This window comes from Marmota monax, unplaced genomic scaffold, assembly GCF_021218885.2.
Source record: "Marmota monax isolate L192 unplaced genomic scaffold, Marmota_monax_Labrador192_F-V1.1 WCK01_AAM20220418_F8-fsc00022, whole genome shotgun sequence".
Lineage (NCBI taxonomy): Eukaryota > Metazoa > Chordata > Mammalia > Rodentia > Sciuridae > Marmota > Marmota monax.
Genome location: NW_026695215.1, coordinates 27,190,127 through 27,211,849, shown reverse-complemented (window position 1 = coordinate 27,211,849; position 21,723 = coordinate 27,190,127). Strand labels below are relative to the sequence as shown.

Below are 21,723 nucleotides of genomic sequence, written 5' to 3'. Positions count from 1 at the left end.
TCTGTGTCGGTGGCGGCGGCCGAGGAGGAGGAGGAGGAGGTGGAGGAGGAGGAGGAGGAGCGGGCCGCGGAGGCTACGCTGCCTCGGTAAGGGCCCAGGGCGGGAGCCAAGACGTGCCGGAGCTTGCTGGGAAAGGGCCAGCGGACTGGGCCGCTCTGGACATTGTGATCCTGAGCGGCCTTGTAGCCGCGGTTTTGGAGTCGTATGGTGGCCGCTGCCTTGTTCGGTAAGAAGCGAGTCCAGCGGCGGTGTGGTGAGGGAGGCGCCGCCCGGGCAGGAACGCCCCGGAACGGTCGCGGGCCCGGGGCGGGGCCGGGCGCGGCGGTAGAATTACCGGTCCAACTGCGGAGCGGCCAGCTGTGGGGTTGTGGGCCGGCGCGTGGTTGTGGCTCCATACTCCTAGCCAGCGGAGCTGCTGGAGAGCTCTTTCTTCTTCTCTCGCTCGCTCGCTCTCTCTTTTTTTTTGCTCCTGATCCAGTTTTGAGGCGTCGCTAGAGGATCTGTTCATGTGTCCAGCTTGTATATTGGCCCGCAGACCCGGGCAGATTCTAGTGGGCTCGGTGGGACCGTAGGGCGCGAGAGCTCATAGCCCGGCCTGCCGGGCTGTGGAACCTGGAAGCGAGGAGTGGTCTGGTGGGTTCTGTGCCTGTTGGACGAACGTGGGAGGGGAGGGATGTTTTCTTGTATTCACGCTTTAGATTCTTTTTGGCATTGTAAATATGTATTTTTCTCCAAACTTTAGAATTGATGTTAATTAGTGGGTTCATCTTTGGGGATTGCACTGTTTTTGGGGGGGGGATAAAAAGAAAAGGCCTGTTTTGTAGAGTACATAAAATGTGAGGGTAATTATATTGTTTGTATAATCTAGGTTTACTTGTGAAGTTCAGAGTAGCTGGATCTAAGTGAAGGAATAGATTGATAGGTCTGGGTCACCTGGTTCATTTTCTGAACTCTGGATCTTGCCCTAACTTTGTTTAGTTTCCAGCTTCCTGTTGAGTATACCATCAGTTTGAATGACTTAAATATGTCACCGTTACCAAACTTGTGAGGACTGTAGGGAGAGGTGTGAAGAACTTGGTGACAGATTGTAGGACTGGCAGTGTGGAAAGTAAGTAGTGATACGTTGTGTTGGTGAAACATAAGTTGAACTTAAGCTTTGTCTTCTTAACTAGAATCCATTTAGGTATTGGACCAGGGATCAAATCGCTCTGGACATTTGTAGACCCTTCTATATATATATATATATATATATATATATATATATATATATATATATATATATATAATTTTTTTTTTCAACGTCTCAGGATTGAATTTAGGGCCTCTTGCATGCTAGCCAGGTGCTTTGCTACTGAGTTGCCCTCTAGCACTCACAGAATTTTGTTACCAGACATGGGCTTATTTTTCTTGTCTTTAATATCCTAGGTTCTCCTAGCCCCTCAGACCAGGTAGAATTGTCAAGGCAAAGATTACTAAATATTCTCTTCAGACAGAAATTTGAGCAAGATTATACTGTTTTGCCAACATATTAAATTGTATAAACTGATGTAATTTGATTCAAAGTTGAATAGAGATTAAAAATTTTGGAAAGTTATGAAATTTTGTATTTTGTTTTGGGGAATCAAGGCTTTTAAAAAAATTTTTCGATAAGTTTGCCAAGGCTGTCCTTTAACTTGTGGTCCTCCTGTTTCAGTCTTCTAAATTGTTGCTAGGATTACTGTGTGCACCACCACAGCTGGCTTTTTTTTTTTTTTTTTTTTTTAATGGAGCTTGAACTCCAGGGGTGCTTTACCACTGGGCTATATCCCAGCCCTTTATTTTTATTTTTTTATTATTGTTTTTAAAATTTTGAGTCAGGGTCTTGCCAAGTTGATAAGACTGTCCTCAAATGTGATCTTCCTGCAACAATCTCCCATGGTGCATCTTCATGCCTGGCAAAGTTGTGAAAACTTAAAGGTCATGTCATTCTTTGAAGGAATCTTCTAGCTATAGACCAAGTATATAGAACTCAACTTTATTTTTTTCGTAACAAGGATTGAACCCAAGGGCAATTAACCACTGAGCCACATTCCTAGCCCTTTTTATTTTTTATTTTGAGACAAGGTCTCCCTATGTGTCCTAGGGCCTTGCTGAGTCTGGTTTTGAACTTGTGATCCTCCTACCTCAACCTCTTGAGCCGCTGGGATTACTGTTGTATACCACCATGCCTGGTTTAGAACTAAATTTTCTGTTAGGCTCCCACAACACGTTCATTTTGTTCACCTTGTTTATTGAGGTAACTGAGTAACTGACACCTATTGAGTGCCTTTTGTAATCCTACGGCATTATGTTGCTCTGCATAGCAAGAATGGGTAATTGTAGGGTCTCAGATAATCAGATAGGGATTAACCCCTGCCCCCTTCACTTCATTAAGTCATTGACATTGGACAAATTATCTAGGTTCTGCAAGCCTCAGTTTCCTCATCTGGAATGAGGTTAATAAATATAGCCACCTGATAGGTTTTTTGGGAGGAGAGTTATGTAATACATGTAATGCCCATAAGACAGTGCCTGGTATGCAGAAAATATTCTTTAAATATTATTACCTTTTAAAAATAATTTTTAATTTTAATTTTTAACAATTATTCTAATTTATGTATGACAGCAGAATGCATTTTAATTCATATCACACATATAGAGCACAATTTTTCAAGCCTCTGGTTGTACACAAAGTAGGTTCAGACCATTTGTGACTTTATACATGTACTTAGGGTAATGATGTCCATCTCATGCCACCGTCTTTAATATTATTACCTTTTTGAAATAATTTTTTTGAAGTCCAACTCATAGGCCATACAGTTTACTCATTTAAGGTATTTAATTCAGTAGGTTTTGATACACTGCATTTTTAAAAAGTATTTGTTTTGAGTGTGTGTGTGTGTATTTTTTTTTCCAGTTGTCAATGGACCTTTATTTTATTTTTTTATATGCTGTGATAAAAATTGAACCCAGTGCCTCACACATGCTAGGCAAGCATTCTACCACTGAGCCACCATCCCAGCCCATACTTTTTAAAACTGTGGAGTGTGTGTGTGTGTTTAATATATATATAAATCTAATACATAAATTTATAGTAACAAAATTTTACCTTTTTAATTATTTTAAAGTATATAATTTGTTGACATTAGTTACATTCACAGTTTAGTTCAACTAGCAATAGTGTTTCCAAAATTTCATCACTGTAAACAGAAACTCTTTAACCAAGTAACTCCCTATTTCTCCTAACACTGGTAACCTCTAATTTACTTTGTTTCTCTGTGAATTTTCATATTCTAGGTACAAGTGTAGATGAACCGATACAATATTTGTCTTCTTTTGTATTTGGTTTATTTTATGCAGCTTGATGGTTTCAAAGTTCCTCCATGTCAGTAGCATGGTATCAGAACTTCATTCCTTTTTATGACCGAATAATATTCCATTGAGCATATGGATCACATTTTGTTTATTCAGTCATCTGTTGCAGACTGTTGGGTCATTTCTACCTTTTGACATTAGTGAATAATGCTGCTGTGAACATTGATGTACAAATATCTTTTTTTTAAAATATTTACTTTTTAGTTTTAGGTGACACAATATCTTTATTTTGTTTTTATGTGATGCTGATAATCGAACCCATGCCCCACTCATGCTAGATGAGCTTGCTACCACTTGAGCCACATCCCCACCCCCAAATGTCTCTTATTTATTTATTTTTAGATGTAGTTGGACACAATATCTTTATTTATTTATTTTTATGTGGTGTTGGGGATCGAACCTAGGGCTTTGCCTGTGCTAGGTGAGCGCTCTACTGCTGAGCCACAACCCCAGCCCCCCAAATATCTTTGAATCCCAGCTTTCTTTCCCTTTATCTTCCCTACCCCTCCCTACTTTGTGGTGCTGGGGATCACATGCTAGGCAGTTGCTCTACTTCTGAGCTAAATTTCTTAGTTCCATTTTAATCACTTTTTTTTTTTTAAAAGAGAGAGAATTTTTTAATATTTATTTTTTAGTTTTCAGCGGATACAACATCTTTCTTTGTATGTGGTGCTGAGGATCGAACCCGGGCCACACACATGCCAGGCGAGCGCGCTACCACTTGAGCCACATCCCCAGCCCTTAATCACTTTTAAGTTGTGTCGAGGGCCATCACCATCCAGCTTCAAAACTTTTTTCATCTTCCCAAACTGAAACTTTGTATCCATTGAACATTAATTCCTCATTCTCTCTTCCCTTATAACCACTATTCAATTACTTTCTGTCTCTGAATTTGACTAGGTGTCTCATAAGTGGAATCATATATTTGTCTTTTATATGTGTCCTATTTTACTTAATGTAAATCTTCAGGGTTCATCTGTATTGTAGCATATATCAGAATTTCATTTTCTTTTTAAGACTCAATACTTTTTTTTTTTTTTTTTTTTTTAACCCATGATCCACTGATGGACATTTGAATTGTTTCTACCTTTTGGCTATTGTGAATAATGCTGCTGTGAACATTTGTGTGGGAATATCTGTTCAGGTTCCTGCTTTCATTTCTTTTGGGTAAAGACCCCGAAATAGAATTACTGTATCAAATGTTAATTTCTGTGTGTGTGTGTTTGAGTATGTATGTGTGTGTTATTTTTTTTAAATACTGGGTATTAAATCCCAATGTGAAAATATTATTATTATTATTTTTAAAGAGAGAGAGAGAGAGAGAATTTTTTTTAAATTTATTTTTTAGTTTTCAGCGGACACAACATCTTTGTTTGTATGTGGTGCTGAGGATCGAACCCGGGCCGCACGCATGCCAGGCGAGTGCTACCACTTGAGCCACATCCCCAGCCCCGTGAAAATATTTTGAAGAAAATATATTTAAGGAAATAAAGTTAAATAAGAGGTCATAAGGGTGAGGCCTTAATATAAGGACTGGTGTTCTTATAATAAGAGAACTGGACACCAGAAATGTACACACAGATCAAAAAGGCCATGTGAGGACACAGCAGGAAAGTCTGTAAGCTAAGTGGAAGCCTCACCAGAAACCAGCCTTGTGGATATGTTAATTTTGGACTTCCAGCCTCCAGAACTGCAGAAAATAAAATTTTTATTTAAAGCATTCAGTCAGTGGTATTTCATTATAACAATACATAGGTTCAATTTTTCTGTGTTCTTTGCCAACATTTATTTTCTGTGTATTTGTGTGTATGTCTTTTTTAATATACAGATGTGAGTTGGTCTCTCACTGTGATTTTAATAGCATTTTCCTAATAATGAGTGATTTTGAGCATCTTTTTTTAAAAATATTTATTTTTTAGTTGTAGTTGGACACAAATACCTTTATTTATTTTTACATGGTGCTGAGGATTGAACCCACGGCCTCGCATGTGCTAGGCAAGTGCTCTACCGCTGAGCCACAACCCTAGCCCCTTGAGCATCTTTTTAAATGTGCTTATTGGCCATTTCTTTTTTGGAGAAATGTCTGTTTATATCCTTTGACTTCCCCCCTCCTTTTTGGGGATCTAACTGAGGGGCTCCTGAAAGCTGGGTAAGCACTCTACTACCACTGACATTATTTTTTTAATTTTATTTTTTGTTTTTTTGAGGGGGAGAGGATTCTAAAGATTTAACCTGGAGGCACTTTACCACTGAGCTACATCCCCAGCCCCTTTTTTTTTAAAACTTTGAGATAGGGTCTCACACTAAGTTGCTCCTGCTGGCCTTGAACTTGTCATCCTTCTACTTCAGCCCCCTGAGCCATTTGGATTATAGGTGTTTGCCACCATGCCTGGGTACGGAGCTTTTTTTTGTGTGTGTGTGTGGTACTGGGACTTGAACCCAGGGGCTCTCTACCATTGAACTATATTTCTAGTCCTTTTTATTTTTTAGACAGGGTCTTGCTAAATTGCCAAGACTGGCCATGAACTTGCAATACTTTTGCCTCAGCCTCCTGAGTAGCTGGGACTACAGGTGTACACTGCCTGGGTAAGTGACATTTTTAGTTAAAAAAAACTTTTTTCGGTACTGGTGATTGAACTCAGGGGTGCTTTACCACTGAGTTAATTCCAAGTCCTTTTGTTTTGAGACAGGGTCTTGCTAAATTGTGATCCTCCTGCCTCAGTCTCCCAAATTGTTAGGATTATAGGTGCATACCCAGCTAGTGTTTCAGTTTTTTTTTTTTAAGTGAGAGAGAGAGAGAGAGAGAGAGAGAGAGAGAATTTTTTAATATTTTTTTTTTTCTTTAGTTCTTGGCGGACACAATATCTTTGTTTGTATGTGGTGCTGAGGATCGAACCTGGGCCGCACGCATGCCAAGCGAGCGCGCTACCGCTTGAGCCACATCCCCAGCCCTAGTGTTTCAGTTTTACAAGATGAAAAAGGTTATGGAAGGGCTGCAGTTGTGGCTCTGTGGTAGAGTGCTTGCCTAACATTTGTGAGGCACTGGGTTCGATCCTCAGTACCACTTAAAAAATAAATAAATAAAATAAAAGTATTGTGACCATCTACAACTAAAAAATTAATTTAAAAAAAGATTTGAAAAAAGTTATGGAAGTGGATGATGATAATGGTTATACAACATTACAAATTTTTTTGAAGGAAATTTTTTTTTTTTTTTTTTTCCCATTTTGATTTTCTTAGATAAGGTCTTTTTTTTTTTAATTTTAACATTTATTTATTTTTTTTTAGTTTTCGGAGGACACATCATCTTTATTTGTATGTGGTACTGAGGATCGAACCCGGGCCGCACGCATGCCAGACAAGTGTGCTACCGCTTGAGCCACATCCCCAGCCGAAGGAAATTTTTTTAAAAATATTTTTTTAGTTGTTGATGGACCTTTATTTTATTCATTTATTTGTATGTGGTGCTAAGAATCGAACCCAGTGCTGCATAATGCAAGGCAAGCTCTCTACCCACTGAGCTACAAACCCCAGCCCAAGAAAATCTTTTTTTTTTTCAATTGTTGATGGGCCTTTATTTTTATTTATTTATATGTGATGCTGTGAATCAAACCCAGTGCCTCGCACATGCCAGGCAAGTGCTTTACCACTGAACTATAACCCCAGCCCATGAATGTATTTAATACTATTGACTTGTATATTCAATAACATTAAAGGTTGTAACATTTAATAACATAAGTTAAAGGTTTGGAATATAGCTGGGTTTGAGTTCCAATACTGCAAAGAAAAAGAAGTTAATGGTAAATATGTGTATTTTACCATAACAAAAAAAAAAAAAGGAAAAAACAAGAATGAATGAATCAGGCATGGTGGTGTGAACCTGTAATCCCAACTACTCTGGAGGCTGAGGCAGGAGGATTGCAAATTTGAGCTAGCCTGGCAATTTATCAAGACCCTGTCTCAAAAATAAAAGATAACAAAGGGCTGGGAATGTATCTCAATGGAAAAGTCCCCTAGGTTCAATCCCTGGTACCAAAGGTAGATGGTGAAAAAAAGAAAAAACAAAGAATAAGAAAGAGACTCAAAACCAATCAGCTACCATCATAATTCCAGTCATAAAGACTGCTGACATACAGTGTGAATGCTTTATTTTCATAATGTGCTCGTCAGCTACCTGGAAACCGAAGTCTTTAGGTTCTGGGGTAATATAGTTGCTGAACTGAAACTTAAAGTAATGGAAGTATATTACTAGGCGTACAGCCTGTAGCTTATGATGTTTACCATCTCTCAGGACCATGTTCATTGTGGAACCATTTTTCATTTAAAAATCTTCAAAGCTCTTATTTGAATATTTTCTTCTATCACCAAGATCTGCACATGCTGCAACTTCACCAGGTCTGTATCGTATCCTTCAGAACTTGCCACATGGGCCTTTCTGTTCCTTGCAGCATTAGCATTTGGTGCAGGTAAGAGCTGAGTAGTGAGGTAGCAGTCTTTCACTTGTGTATTAGCTGCCAACCATAGTCTGGCATAGTCTTAGATTGATCTATCTTCCTTCCTTCCTTCCTTCCTTCCTTCCTTCCTTCCTTCCTTCCTTCCTTCCTTCCTTCCTTCCCTCCCTCCCTCCCTCCCTCCCTCCCTCCCTCCCTAGGAGTGCTTAACCACAGAGCCACATCCCCGGTCACCCCCTTCCACTTTTTGAGGATTGAAACTTTTTAATTCTATAATAAAGTAGGATTAAGACTGGGTTGCTAAAAGCACATTTTCTTCACATTTATCCTTCCCTATTGAAATCATGTTGCTCAAATATAGATCATCCTGCCCCTACTGATCACCAAAATATGTACAATTATATAGTTTGAAAACAGAGAGAGATTAAGTGCAAGTAAGGCCCACAAGGTACTGCTATGTAATGTTATCTACCATTAAGTTGATCAGGCCAGTTGTTATATTTGACAGTGAGAAAAAAATCAGCTGGTTTCTCTTCAGAGCTGTGACTAAACAAAGACTGGTTTCTTTTTTTTCAGCTTTTGGGACTAGAGCTTCTGAATGCCTTTTATTTGAAGAAGATTCTTGGATAAGTTTCCAAGAACATGGTATTAGAACCCCTTTAACTGGAAATTTCCCAGCCCTTTTATATACATATATATATATATAATATATATAATTTTATTTATATATGTATAATTTTATTTATATGTATATATAAATTTTATTAAAGACAGGGTCTGGCTGAATTACTTAAGGCCTTGCTAAGTTGCTGAGGCTGGCTTTGAAATTGGGGTCCTCTGCCTCAGCTTCCAGAGCTTGAGATTATAGGAGTGCACCATCCATCCCAGCTAGTCTTGTTCATTTTCAAACGAGTTTATATGGTAGGTGATTTGTTATCACTCCTTAGTAGATTTCTGACATTGATGAGCTCTTTCCTGCTGTGTGCAGAATCCAATACTTTTTTCTGGGGTCTGATGAGCTTCAGCACTTTTGTTGTTGTTTTGTTTGTTTTTAGGATTTGGGATTGAATCTAGTGACACTTTACCATTGAGCCACATCTCACATTCCCAGTTCTTTTTATATATTATTTTGAGACACGGTCTCACTAAGTTTTTTAGGGACTGCCTAAGTTGCTGAGGCTGGCCTTGAATTTGTGATCCTTCTGCCTTAGCCTCTTTAGTCCGTGGGATTACAGGCATGTGCCACTGCTTCTTGCTGGGTTGTCTTTTGTTATTAAGTTATAATATTTCTTTCTGTAGTCTAGATACAAATCTCTTAACAGGTACGTAATTTATACAAGTTTACTCCAAGTCTGCAAATTGCTTTTATACTTAAAAAAATTTTTTTTGAGATGGGGCTTGCCTAGGTTGGTCTTGCCTCTGAGTTACATTCCCAGAGAGCTGTGTGTGTTTATTTATATATATATATATATATATATATTTTTAAAAGAGAGATTGTGTGAGAGAGAGAGAGAGAGAATTTTAATATTTATTTTTTAATTTTCGGTGGACACAACATCTTTGTATGTGGTGCTGAGGATCGAACCTGGGCCGCACGCATGCCAGGCGAGTGCGCTACCGCTTGAGCCAGCCCCCAGCCCCCCCTGTATATTTTTTAAAGTTAATAAATCCTTATCCTGTATCAATTAACATAGCTGATTCATTTTTTTTCTGAGACTTGCATAGTATTCCAATTTTACAAATATCTTCTATTGATGTACATTTAGGTTTCATGATCTCTCTTTTTTTTTTTTACACTTTTTTTTAGTTATAGGTGGACACAATATCTTTATTTTATTTTTATGTGGTGCTGAGGATCAAACCCAGTGCCTCACACGTGCTAGGCGAGTGCTCTACCTCTGAGCCACAACCCCAGCCCATCTTTTTTTTTAATATTTATTTTTTAGTTGTAGTTGGAAACAATACCTTTATTTTATTCATTTATTTTTATGTGGTGCTGAGGATCAAACCCAGGGTCTTGCACATGCGAGGCGAGCGCTCTACCGCTGAGCCACAACCCTAGCCCTCATGATCTCTTGTTATTACAAATAATGCTATACTCTCTACCTTTATAAACTTGTCACCTTACACCATAAAGTCTAGAGAATGAATTCCTAGAAGAACTGGAAAGTCAGGTCATATACATTTAATTTTGTTTGAGTTTTCTGGTTACCTTGTGTTATTTTTTGATTTCTAAATTTATGCCATATGGAATTTAGAAAATAACTTATATTGTATATGTGTCTTTTTTTTTTTTTGTGGTGCTGGAGATTGAACCAAATGTATGTAACTTTTTATATTTGTTGAGATCTTTTTGGTGGCCCAACATGTGGTTCATCCTGGAAAACGTACCGTATAAACTTGAGAAGGATGGGATTCTGCTATTTGGTGGAGTGTTTTGTATATGTCTGTTAGGTCTGGTTGATTAATTGTGTTGTTCCAGTCCACTCTTTTCTTGTGTCCACTGAATTAAATCCCCAGCCGTATTGTGGGGTTTTTGAAGTTTTCAGCTATTATAATAGAACTATTTCTTCGGTTGATTTTTTTTTTTTTCAATATTTGCTTCATATAATTTGAGGTTCTGTTATAGGTATATTATGTTTTAAACTGTTCCATCTTTTTGCTGTATTGAACCTTTTTCTTTTTTTCTTAATACTGGGGATCGAACCCAAGCCTTGCACATACTAGTGAGGCACATCCCTAGTACTACTGCCTCAGCCTTTTGAGTTGCTGAGACTATAGGCAGGTAGCTGGTTGAGATCACACTCACTTGAATTGACTGTATTGAACCTTTTATTTTTATTTTGTTGGTGCTGAGGATTGAACTCAGGGCCTCATGCATGGTAAACACAAACTGTACCACTGAAATGTACCCTCAGTCTCCCGAAACCTTTTAATTAATATATAATGTCCTTCTTTGTTTTAGAGGTACTGGGATTTGAGACCATGGACTCAGGGGTACTAGGCAAGGGCTTTACCACTGAACTATATCCCCAGCCCCACTTTTTTGGATTTAAAGTCTATTTTGGGCCTGGGGATGTAGCTTAGTGGTAGAGTTCTTCCCTAGCATGTTCAAGGCCTTGGGTCTGATCCCCTGTACTGCATAAGGGAAAAAAGTCTGTTTTGGCTCATATAATAGAGTCACCTTAACTTTCTTTTGGCTACTGTTTGCATGGGATATTTATACTTTTCCATTCCTTTTTAACCTATTTGCATCTTTAGATCTAAAGTGAATCTTTTCTAGAAAGCATATAGTTGGATGTTTTCTCTTTTTTCCCCATCTGTATCTAGGACCCTATGCATGCTAGGCAAGTGCTCCATCACTGAGCTACATTCCTAATCCTTTTATTTTTATTATGAGACAGAATCTTGCTGAGTTAGTGAGGCTGATCTCAAATGTGTAGTCCTTTTATCTCAGCCTCCCAAGTAGCTAGGATTACAGGTGAACCCCACCATACCTGGCCTTGGATCATGTTTTTGTTAATCTATTCTGCCAATATCATCTTTTAATAAGAGTTTCAACTGTTTACATTTAAAATCACCAAGAAGCTGGGCATGATGGTGCACGCCTATAATTCCTTTGGCTCCAGAGGCTGAGATGAGAGGATCACAAGTTCAAGGCCAGCCTGAGCAACTTAGCCAGATCCTAAGCAACTTAGTGAGACCCTGCCTCAAAATAAAAAGCAAAAAGGGCTGGATGTAGCTCAGTGGTAAAGCACCCCTGGGTTCAATCCCAAGTACAAACTAACTAACTAATAATAATAAAAACAATAATAATAATTATTATTAAATCACCAAGGAACTTTTACTATTTTGCTATTTGTTTACTATTTGTTTTCTGCCTCTGCCTCAAAGATTTTTTCCCCTTTATTTCTTCTGTTGCTAGCTTCTTTTATATTTATTTATTTATTTATTTAATTTAAGGCAAAACTTAGAATTTATTTGTTAAAGTGATGTAAGCCTAAATTCTAGAATAAATGTCAGTTTCAAAACACCCAGAATCATGGCTCAGAGAGTTTACTCTGCAGCATAGCACAGCCACATTTATCCAAATCAGAAATAATGCTTCACTGGGACCCCAAGCCAGGGACTTTGACTATGCTAGACAATCTGTGAAATCCACAAACTAATTAAATAAACCCCCTCTTGGAGGACAAAACAGGATACTTCCAAATAGAAAGAGCAGATTTCAAACCATGAATACAAAATGGCTGACACAGAAGGGAAAGATGGCAGCAGCCTCTCATGGTCTAATTGGAGTTGTCATCACTCTCATCATTATATCTCTCTTTTATTCCATCACTTGCTTCATTTTCTTCACCATATTTTGATTTCCTTCTGGCTTTGTGGTACTGGGGATTGAAGTCAGGGGTGTCCTACATTTTTTTCTTTTTTTTTTGGTACCGGGATTGAACCCAGGGGCGCTTTACCATTGAGCCACATCCCTGACCCCTTTTATATTTTATTTAGAGATGGGGTCTCACAGAGTTGTTTAGGGCCTCACTAAATTGCTGAGGCTGGCTTTGAAATTGAAATCCTCCTACCTCAGCCTCCTGAGCTGTTGGGATTATAGGCGTGTGCCACCATACCCAGTGAGGTGCCCTAATTTTAAAATTTTTATTTTGAGATAGGGAGTTGCTAAACTATCAAGGCTTGCCTCAAACTTGCAATCCTTCTGCCTCTGCCTACCAAGAAGATGGGATTACTGTGTGTGGCTCTAATGTGCATATTCTAAAGATAATTTTCTTTGTGGTTACCTTGGAAATCATCTATAACATTCTATAGTTATAATGTGATTTGAATTTATATTAACAAATTCAGTAGCATAAGAAAATTCTGCTGTAACCCCCCCCCCCCCCGCCCCCCGCCCTTTGGAAAGCTATTCTTTAACTATTGTTTGTCTGGGAAGATTAAAATTTTTTTTTTTGTCACTCTTTAATGGACAATTTTGTTGGATATTCCTGGTCCTGTATTTAGGTTATTCCATACCTTTTGGCTGCTCCAAGGTTTCTGATGAGAAATTGGCTGATGATCTTATTGAGTATCTCTTGTATGTGAGGGGTGGCTTTTTTTTTTTTTTTTTTTGCTGCTTTTAAGATTGATTGATTGTCTTCTTTCTTTCTTCTTGTGGTATTGAGGATTGAACCCAGCACCTTTAAAGTCTAAGTAAGTACTCTACCACTGAGTTACATCCCCAGTTCTTTTTTTTTTAAATTTTTAGATTGGTCTATGTTTCCCAGGCTGGCCTCAAATTTGGAATTCTCCTGTCTCTTTTATGAAGTAGGTAGGATCTTAGATGTATACTATCCTGCCTGGTTAGGATTTGTTTTTTTTTCCTTTTTCCTTCCCTTTCCTTTTGTTCTTTCTTTCTATCCTCTTAATCCTTCCTTCCTTTCCCAGGGCTTCATGCATGCCGTACCTAGGGTTTTTTTTTTTGGTACTGGAGATTTAACTCAGGGGCCCTTTACCACTGAGCTATGTCCCAGTCCCTTTTATTTTGAGACAGGGTCTCACTAAATTGCTTAGGGCCTTGCTAAATTGCTGAGGTTAACCTTGAACTTGGAAACCTCCTGCCTCAGCCTCTTGATTTGTTTGGATTAAGGTGTGTCCTGCGCTCCAGATCCAACCCTAGGAGTCTTTCTTTGTCTTGTTGTAGTTTTTTTTTTTTTTTTTTTAAATTTTTTTTTAATATTTATTTTTTAGTTTTTTTCCGGCGGACACAACATCTTTGTTTGTATGCGGTGCTGAGGATCGAACCCGGGCCGCACGCATGCCAGGCGAGCGCGCTACCACTTGAGCCACATCCCCAGCCCGTCTTGTTGTAGTTTGATAGTTTGATTATGTGTCTTGGTATGAGTTTGTCTTGAACTTTGTGAATTTCTTGGATTTTCAAATTCATTTCTTTCATCAGCTTTTGAGAGCTTTTTTCCTTTTTGTTTTTCATTTTATCTAGTTTTAGTGAAAGTTCTATATGAGCTTACTTTATTCTTATGTCTTCTTAGTTGTTTCTTCCTTTTATCTGCTCTATTCCTACTTGGCAAAATTTGGCTTTCCAATCAAGGAAACTTTGTCTAGTGATAAGTTTAACTAATGATAGCCTAACCTAGTTATAACCATGTTGCTAGGGTGAATGCCCACACAGATAGTTCTGTTTTTAGCCTTTTCCCTTCTCACCAGTTTAATGTAGATGATATATTTCTTCCTATAAGGCTGGACTGCTTTGCCAGTTTTCTGACTTCTAAACTGTCCTTTCACAACCTGAAATTCTTCATCCTTTCATATAGGCATGGATCAAACATTGTACTTCTATTGCAGCTCTTTGCAAAGAGAAGACATAATCTTCATATGCATGGGGGAAGGTGCATTGAAATACCTTTTATTCTTCTTGGCTTTGGTCAGAAGTCTCAAAAGGATTGAACTTTATTTGGCTGCTGCCACTTTAACAGTAGCTACAAAAGGGATGAACCGCCAGAATGTCTTCAAATAATCTTTCTACCTCCTTTGTTCTCCTTGGAATTTCCATGATGTATATGTTGGTTCATTTGATTATACTCCCCAACATGTCTTAGGCTTTATTCACTTTTTTTTTTCTTCTTCTTTTTTTTTTTAATTGATAATGGGGATTGAGCCCAGGGCTACTTAACCACTGAACCACATCTCCAGCCCTTGTTATTTTTTGAGACAGGGTCTCATTAAGTTGCTTAGGTTCTCACTGAGTTACTGAGGCTGGCTTTGAACTTGTGATCCTCCTGCCTCAGCCTCCCAAGCCACTGGGATTATAGGCGTGTGCTACCACGCCTAGCCTTTATTCACTTTTGTTCATTCTTTTTCTTTCTGCTTCTCGGACTTAGTGGTTTAAATTTTCCTAATTTAGCAGGGCACAGTATCATATGTCTCTAATCCCAGTTGTTTGGAGGCTGAGGCAAGAGGACTGGATCAAAAGTGTGTGTGTATGTGTGTGTGTGTGTTCGTTCTTGGGAATTGAACTCAGGACCTCATGCATGCTAGGCAAGGGCTCTATCACTGAGCTGCTTCCCTAGCCCTTTGGAAGATGGGAAGTTTGAAGCTAGTCTGGGCAATTTAGTAAGACACTATCTCAAAATAACATAAAATGAAATAAAAATAGTTGGAGATGTAGCTCATTGGTAGAGTACTTGCTTTGCCTGTGTGAGGTTCTGTGTTTGATCCACAGTACCACAAAAAGAAAAAACAACAACAACAAAAAAACCAAAACCAAATCTAAAAATACTGTACAAAAATAAAACAACCACTTCTCCCAGTCTTCAGAATAGCTTTTTTCTGATACATTTTTTCTTTTTTTTTTTTTTTTGAGAATTTTTAATATTTATTTTTTAGTTTTCGGCGGACACAACATCTTTGTTTGTATGTGGTGCTGAGGATCGAACCCGGGCCGCACGCATGCCAGGCAAGCGTGCTACCACTTGAGCCACATCCCCCGCCCCTGATACATTTTTTCAACACTTTAATTATACTTTCTCTGACCCTGGGCATCAGCCTGAAACAAAGTGTTAATGGTGTTTTCTGGTCTTGTGTGATTTCATTTTGCTTGGGTTTTTGTGCGACTTTCTAAATTTTCCCGTTTACATGCAGCTTTTGAATGTCCTAATTTCCAAAGAATTTCATCCCAGCTTTTCCACTGTGCCTTTACCAATGTTCTCTTGCCCCAGATATGAGTCTATGGCCTGCTTTACAGCTTCATTAGCAGTGCCTGCAACTTTTTCTTGAGTTAGGTGAAATAGAGAAAAGCACTTTTCATAAGTCCTAGATATTTCCTGTCCCACAAGGCTGAATAAATATACCTAGTAATTTGTGAATAAAGTCTGCTCTTCTCTTCAAGGACAGAGCTAGGAACTGGTCTACCACTGTTCAAGATCATAGTAATTGCCACATTGGTGAGGAAAGGACAAGTAAAAATGCCACAAAAGTTTTGTACTGTTTTGAAGATGTCTTTTTGGTTGTTTGTAGTACTGGGAACCACACCCTAGTCCTTTTTTTTTTTTTTGAAGAAGGTTCTAAGTTGCTAAGGCTGGTCTTGAATTTAGCAATTTAGATGTTTTTTGATATGGAGGAATGAGCATTGGAACTTCCTTGTTAGGTATTTTGATAATCTGTGTGTGTTTTTTTTCCCCCACTGTCTTGCTATCACTTTCTGTATCAAATGTCTTTGGATTTTCAAAAGTTTATATATATATATATATATATATATATATATATATATATATTTAGTTGTAGTTGGACACAATACTTTTATTTATTTTTATGTGATGCTGAGGATCGAACTAAGTGCCCCATACATGGTAGGCAAGTGCTCTACTGCTGAGCCTCAACCCCAGCCCAAGTTTTTAAATTTTGAAGTCCACTTTGTCTACTTTTTAGTTTGTCAATTTTACTGCTAGTTTCATATTTAGGAAACCCTTGCCAAATATAAAGAGTTTTCAATAGCTGAAGAAAAAGTTCTGGAGATATTTGCTTGATCTGTGTTACATTCCTGTCTTTAAAGCAATCACTTTTGGTGAAGATAATAAACTAATCTAGATTAGTCAGATTGAATGGTGTAGGATTAGCTGCTTGGACTGAGAATGGGGTTAAATGCTAAGATGCTATTTCCCAAAATGCAGGACACATGGGTGCTAGAAAAATTAATAAGTGCTTATTTAATTTAATAAATGTGAAACTCTTAGTAGTAATATATTTTAGAAATTTGTAGTAATGAAGAATATATATTTTTTCATTGAAACTGTATTTTTTGTCATTATAAATTAATATGTAAATATTCAGGAGTGACTTCTAAAAATATTCCTGCTAATGTGGTAGTTCCTGATATACCACACAGAGATCAACTGGTTTAGTCTTTGCTTTATGTTCTCAAGTGTTTACTTTTTTGTGGTTTATTTTATACAGGTACTGCTCTAAGTAGAGTTTGTTAGAAAAAAGGATCTACTTACTGGGGCCCTCCTGACATAGAAAGAGATGTGGGGGGATTCTCGATCTGCTAACAGAACAGGACCTTTTCGGTAAGTTCTGAAATCTGAATATTGAAATTGTCAGTATTTTAATGATAAGTGTATAATATAACATTTCTTCTTCGTGGAGAAATAACTCTTGAGTTTTTAGAAATAGAAACTATTTAAAAAGTTTCAATCATTTCTTTTTCATTTTTTGGGGTGTTAGGGAATGAGAATGGAACTCAGAACTTCATACATGCTAGGCAAGTGCTCTACCACTGAGCTATATCCTCAACCCATTGTTAGTCATTTCTAAAATGATTGTGATACTGACTATGAAGCATGCCAAGGGTTTTGTCTTATAACAGTTTTTTTTTTCTTAACCACTGAGGCACATCCTCAGCCCAGCCTGTTTTTTTGTTTGTTTGTGTTTGTTTTTTTAGTTGTAGATGGACATAATAATGCTTTTATTTTATTTTGATGCCGGGGATTGAACTCAGGGGCACTCGACCATTGAGCCACATATCAGCCCTATTTTGTATTTTATTTAGAGATAGGGTCTCACTGAGTTGTTTAGGGCCTTGCTGAGTTGCTGAGGCTGGCTTTGAACTCATGATCATCCTGCCTCAGCCCCCGAGCCACAGGAATTACAGGTGTGTGCCATGGCACCTGGTTCCTTTATTTTATTTATTTATTTTATGTGGTGCTGAGAATTGAACCCAGTGCTTCACATGTGCTAGGCAAGCACTCTACCACTGAGCTACAACCCCAGACTGTTTTATTTTTTCTTTTGAGACAGTGTCTTGCTAAATTGCTTAGAGCTCACTAAGTTGCTGAGGCTTGCCTCAAACTTGTGATCCTTCTGCTTCAGCCTCCCAGGTTACTGGGATTATAGGCATGTGCCATCATTGCTGGGTTCTTATAATGTTTTTTCTCTCCCACATTTTAAATTGGTGTGTTATTATAGTTGTACATAATCTTAATACTTTATGTAAACATTAAAAATATTGCTATATATTTTATTTATATTTATTTCTTATAGCAAAGTAATGCATACTTGGTTAGTAGGAACAGTTAGCAAAATATACATTTTAAAGTTCACTTATAGGTCTCTGATTTTAGGAGTTACTAGGTATGAACAAGTGGAGAACATCTTAGCATTTATTTGTAAATGGAGTTTTGTGTGTGTGTGTGTGTGTGTGTGTTTTACACCATACTGGGGATTGAAGAGCCAGAGCACTCTACCACTGAGCTACATCTCGAGCTCTTTTTATTTTTTATTTTGAGATAAGGGTCTCACTAAATTCCTCTGGGTTGTATTTCACATTTTTATAATGAGTTAACTTTTTTTTGTTTTGTTTTTTGATACTAGGGATTGAACTCAGGGGCACTCAACCACTGAGCCACATTCCTATCCCTATTGATCCTAGAGACAGGATATCGCTGAGTTGTTTAGCGCCTCACTGAGTTGCTGAGGTTGGCTTTGAATTTGCAATCCTCCTGTCTCAACCTCGTGAGCTGCTGGGATTACAGGCAAGTGCCACCATGCCTGGCTCTTCCTTTTTCTTTTTCTTTTTGTGTGCTGGGGATTGAACCCAGGGCCTTGTGCATGGGAGATGAACACTCTGCCAATTGAGCCATATCCCCAGCCTCACTTCCTTTATTTTATTTATTTATTTAAAAAATATATATTTTGTTTTAGGTGGACACAATATCTTTATTTATTTTTATGTGGTGCTAAGGATCAAACCCAGCGCCCCGCGCATGCCAGGCCAGTGCGCTACCACTTGAGCCACATCCCCAGCGCCCACTTCCTTTATTTTTGAGACAGAATCTTGCTACATTGTCCAAGCTGGCTTGACCACCTGGGCTCAAGTAGCTGAGATTACAAGTATGTGCCCTTGGGCCTAGTTCTGGAATTAATTTTGTCTTTTAAATATTTATTTATTCTTAGGTATAGATGGACACAACACAATGCCATTATTTTTATGTGGTGCTGAGAATTGAACCCAGGTCCCGCCCATGCTAGGCGAGTGCTCTACTGCTGAGCCACAAACCCAGCCCTGGAATTAATTTTTTTTAAATTTTTTCATACTAGGAGATTTAATCTAGGGGTACTTTACCACTGAACTACATCTCTAGTCCTTTTAATTTTTTTTCTTTTTTAAAGCCAGATTCTTATTTTTTTTTAGTTTTATATGGACACAATATATATATATATTTTTTTAAATGTTTATTTTATTTATTTATTTTCAATTGTAGGTGAACACAATATCTTTACTTCATTTTTATGTGGTGCTGAGGATTGAACCCAGGACCTCACGTGTGCTAGGCAAGCATTCTACCACTGAGCCACAACCCCAGTCCCAACACAATATATATTTTTTTAATGTTTATTTTTTAGTTGTAGTTGGACACAATACATTTATTTTTTAAAAATACTTTTTAGTTTTGGTGGACACAATATCTTTATTTTTTATTTTTATGTGGTGCTGAGGATCGAACGCAGTGCCTTATGCATGCTAGGCAAGCATTCTACCACTGAGCCACAACCCCAGTCCACCACCGATTTATTTATTTATTTTTTTAAAGATTTTTTTTTTTTTTTTTTAAGAGAGAGAGAGAGTTTTTTAATATTTATTTTTTTTTTAGTTTTCGGCAGACACAACATCTTTCTTTGTATGTGGTGCTGAGGATTGAACCCGGGCCGCACGCATGTCAGGCGAGCGCGCTACCACTTGAGCCACATCCCCAGCCCCCACCATCGATTTATTTTATTTTGTGTGATGCTGAGAATCGAACCCAGGTCCTTGCATGTGCTAGGTCAGTGCTCTACTGCTGAGCCACAACCCCAGCCCTGGACACAATATCTTTATTTGATTTATTTACTTTTTGTATGGTGCTGAGGATCGAACCCAGTGCCTCACATATGTGAGGCAAGCACTCTGCTACTGAGCCACAATTCCATCCCCAAAGTCCTTTTAATTTTAAATTGAGTCTTGCTAAGTTGTCCAGCCTGGCCTTGAATTTGTGATTCTCTTGCCTTAGCCTCCCAAGTAGCTAGGATTACAGGCATGTGCTATGGCACCCCTGTAGAATTAATGTTTTTATAGCTAGTATAATACACACTGATGCACTGCTGATAGTATTTGTGTGTGTGTGTATGTGCGCCAGGGATTGAACCCAGGGGGAGCTTTGCCACTGAACTACATCCTCATTCCTTTTTATTTTTTAATTTTTAGGGTTTTTTTTTTTTTTGTACTGAGGATTGAACCCAGGGGCACTCAATCACTAAGCTATATCCCCAGCCTTTTTTTGTATTTTATTTAGAGACAGGATCTTACTGAGTTGTTTAGAGCCTCACTAAGTTGCTGAGGCTGGCATTAAACTCACAGTCCTTCTGCCTCAACCTCCCGAGCTTCTGGGATTATAACTGTATGCCACTATGCTCAGTTAATTTTTAGTTTTGAGACAGGGTCTTGCTAAGTTTCTGAGGATCTCACCAAGTTAATGAGGCAGGTCTTGAATTTGAGATCTTCCTGCCTCAGCCTCCCAATTTCCTGAGATTATACAGTCATGCGGCTCTGGACCCAGCTCTTTTGTACCTTTTTTAGGACCAAGGACTGAACTCAGGGCCTTGGGCATGCTAGGCAAGTTGTCTGCCACTGAGCTAAATCCCCAAACCCTGTATCATCTTTAAAACAAATTTTTTTTATGGGGGGATGGTGGTGCTAGGGATGACACCTGGGGCTTCAGACATATAAGAAGTGTTCCACCACTGAGCCATATCCCCAAACCTTATTTTTAAGATTTCTTTTTTTTTTTTTTCTATACTGGGCATTGAACCCAAGGATGCTTAACCACAGAACCACATTCCCAGCCCTTTTTACTTACATTTTATTTAGTGATAGGATCTTTCTTAGTTGCTTAGGGCCCTGTTAAGTTGCTGAGGCAGGTTTTGAAATTGTGATCCTCCTGAATCAGCCTTCTGGGCCGCTGGGATTACAGGCATGTGCCCCTGAGCCCCGCTTATTTTTAAGATTTTAGACTAGAGGGAGATATAGTTTATATAATATTCCTCTTTGGGGGGACTAATTTAAACTAAAAATAGGTATTTTGCAGGATTAGAATGTATGAAATATCGTTTTTTGTTTTGTTTTGTTTTTATATTTGTGCCCAGGGTCTTGTGCATGCTAGGCAGATACTACACTACTGAAGTACTTCCCCAACCCTTTAAAATAGTTTAAGAATCCTATATATATAGCTGGGCATTGTGGCACATACTTATAATCACAGACTTAAGAGTCTGAGGCAGGAAGATTACAAATTTGAGGCCAGCCTTGGAAATTTAGGGAGACCCTGTTTCAAAATTAAAAAGGCTGGGTGCAATGGCAGTTGCCTGTAATCCCAGAGACTCTGGAGGCTGAGATAAGAGGATCGATTGTAAGTTCTAGGTCAGCCTCAGCAATTTAGTGTAGGCCCTAAGCAACTTGGGGAGACTGTCTCAAAAAAATAAAAAAGGGTTGTAGCTCAGTGGTAAAGCCCCTGGGTTCAATCCTCAGTACCAAAAATAAAATTATATTAACAAAATAAAAAGTACTGGAGGTATAGCTTGTTGGTAGAATGCTCCTGCATTCCATTTCCAATGGGGAGGGGGATATCTTCATATAATCAGTTACTTTTGATCTACTTTCTCTTAGGAGGGTAAAGTAATCCTTAGGGCAGTACTCAGAGGCAGAAGTTGGGTGTGTTCTGCTCAGAAAATGCTCTCGCAAGTAAACATATAGATTTAGATGCTAACACTTATACCGTGAATCTGAGGAATCTTCAGTCTTCCCACAAGCTAATTAATAGGACTTTAATGATACATATAT

The 21,723-nt window shown here is 38.3% G+C and overlaps 1 protein-coding gene across 6 annotated transcripts in view; it reads left to right on the top strand.

The window, feature by feature from the left end:
- Nucleotides 1-21,723, top strand: part of Rbm6 (RNA binding motif protein 6) — a 99,286-nt gene continuing 77,563 nt past the window's right edge. The window contains exons 1-2 of one of the 6 annotated variants that reach the window (XM_046431302.2): nt 1-86; nt 16,806-16,918. In XM_046431302.2, the coding sequence (XP_046287258.1) occupies nt 16,875-16,918 (44 nt within the window). In that variant the 5' untranslated portion in view covers nt 1-86; nt 16,806-16,874. The other 5 variants (XM_046431301.2, XM_046431304.2, XM_046431305.2 and 2 more) reach the window with 5 other exon arrangements.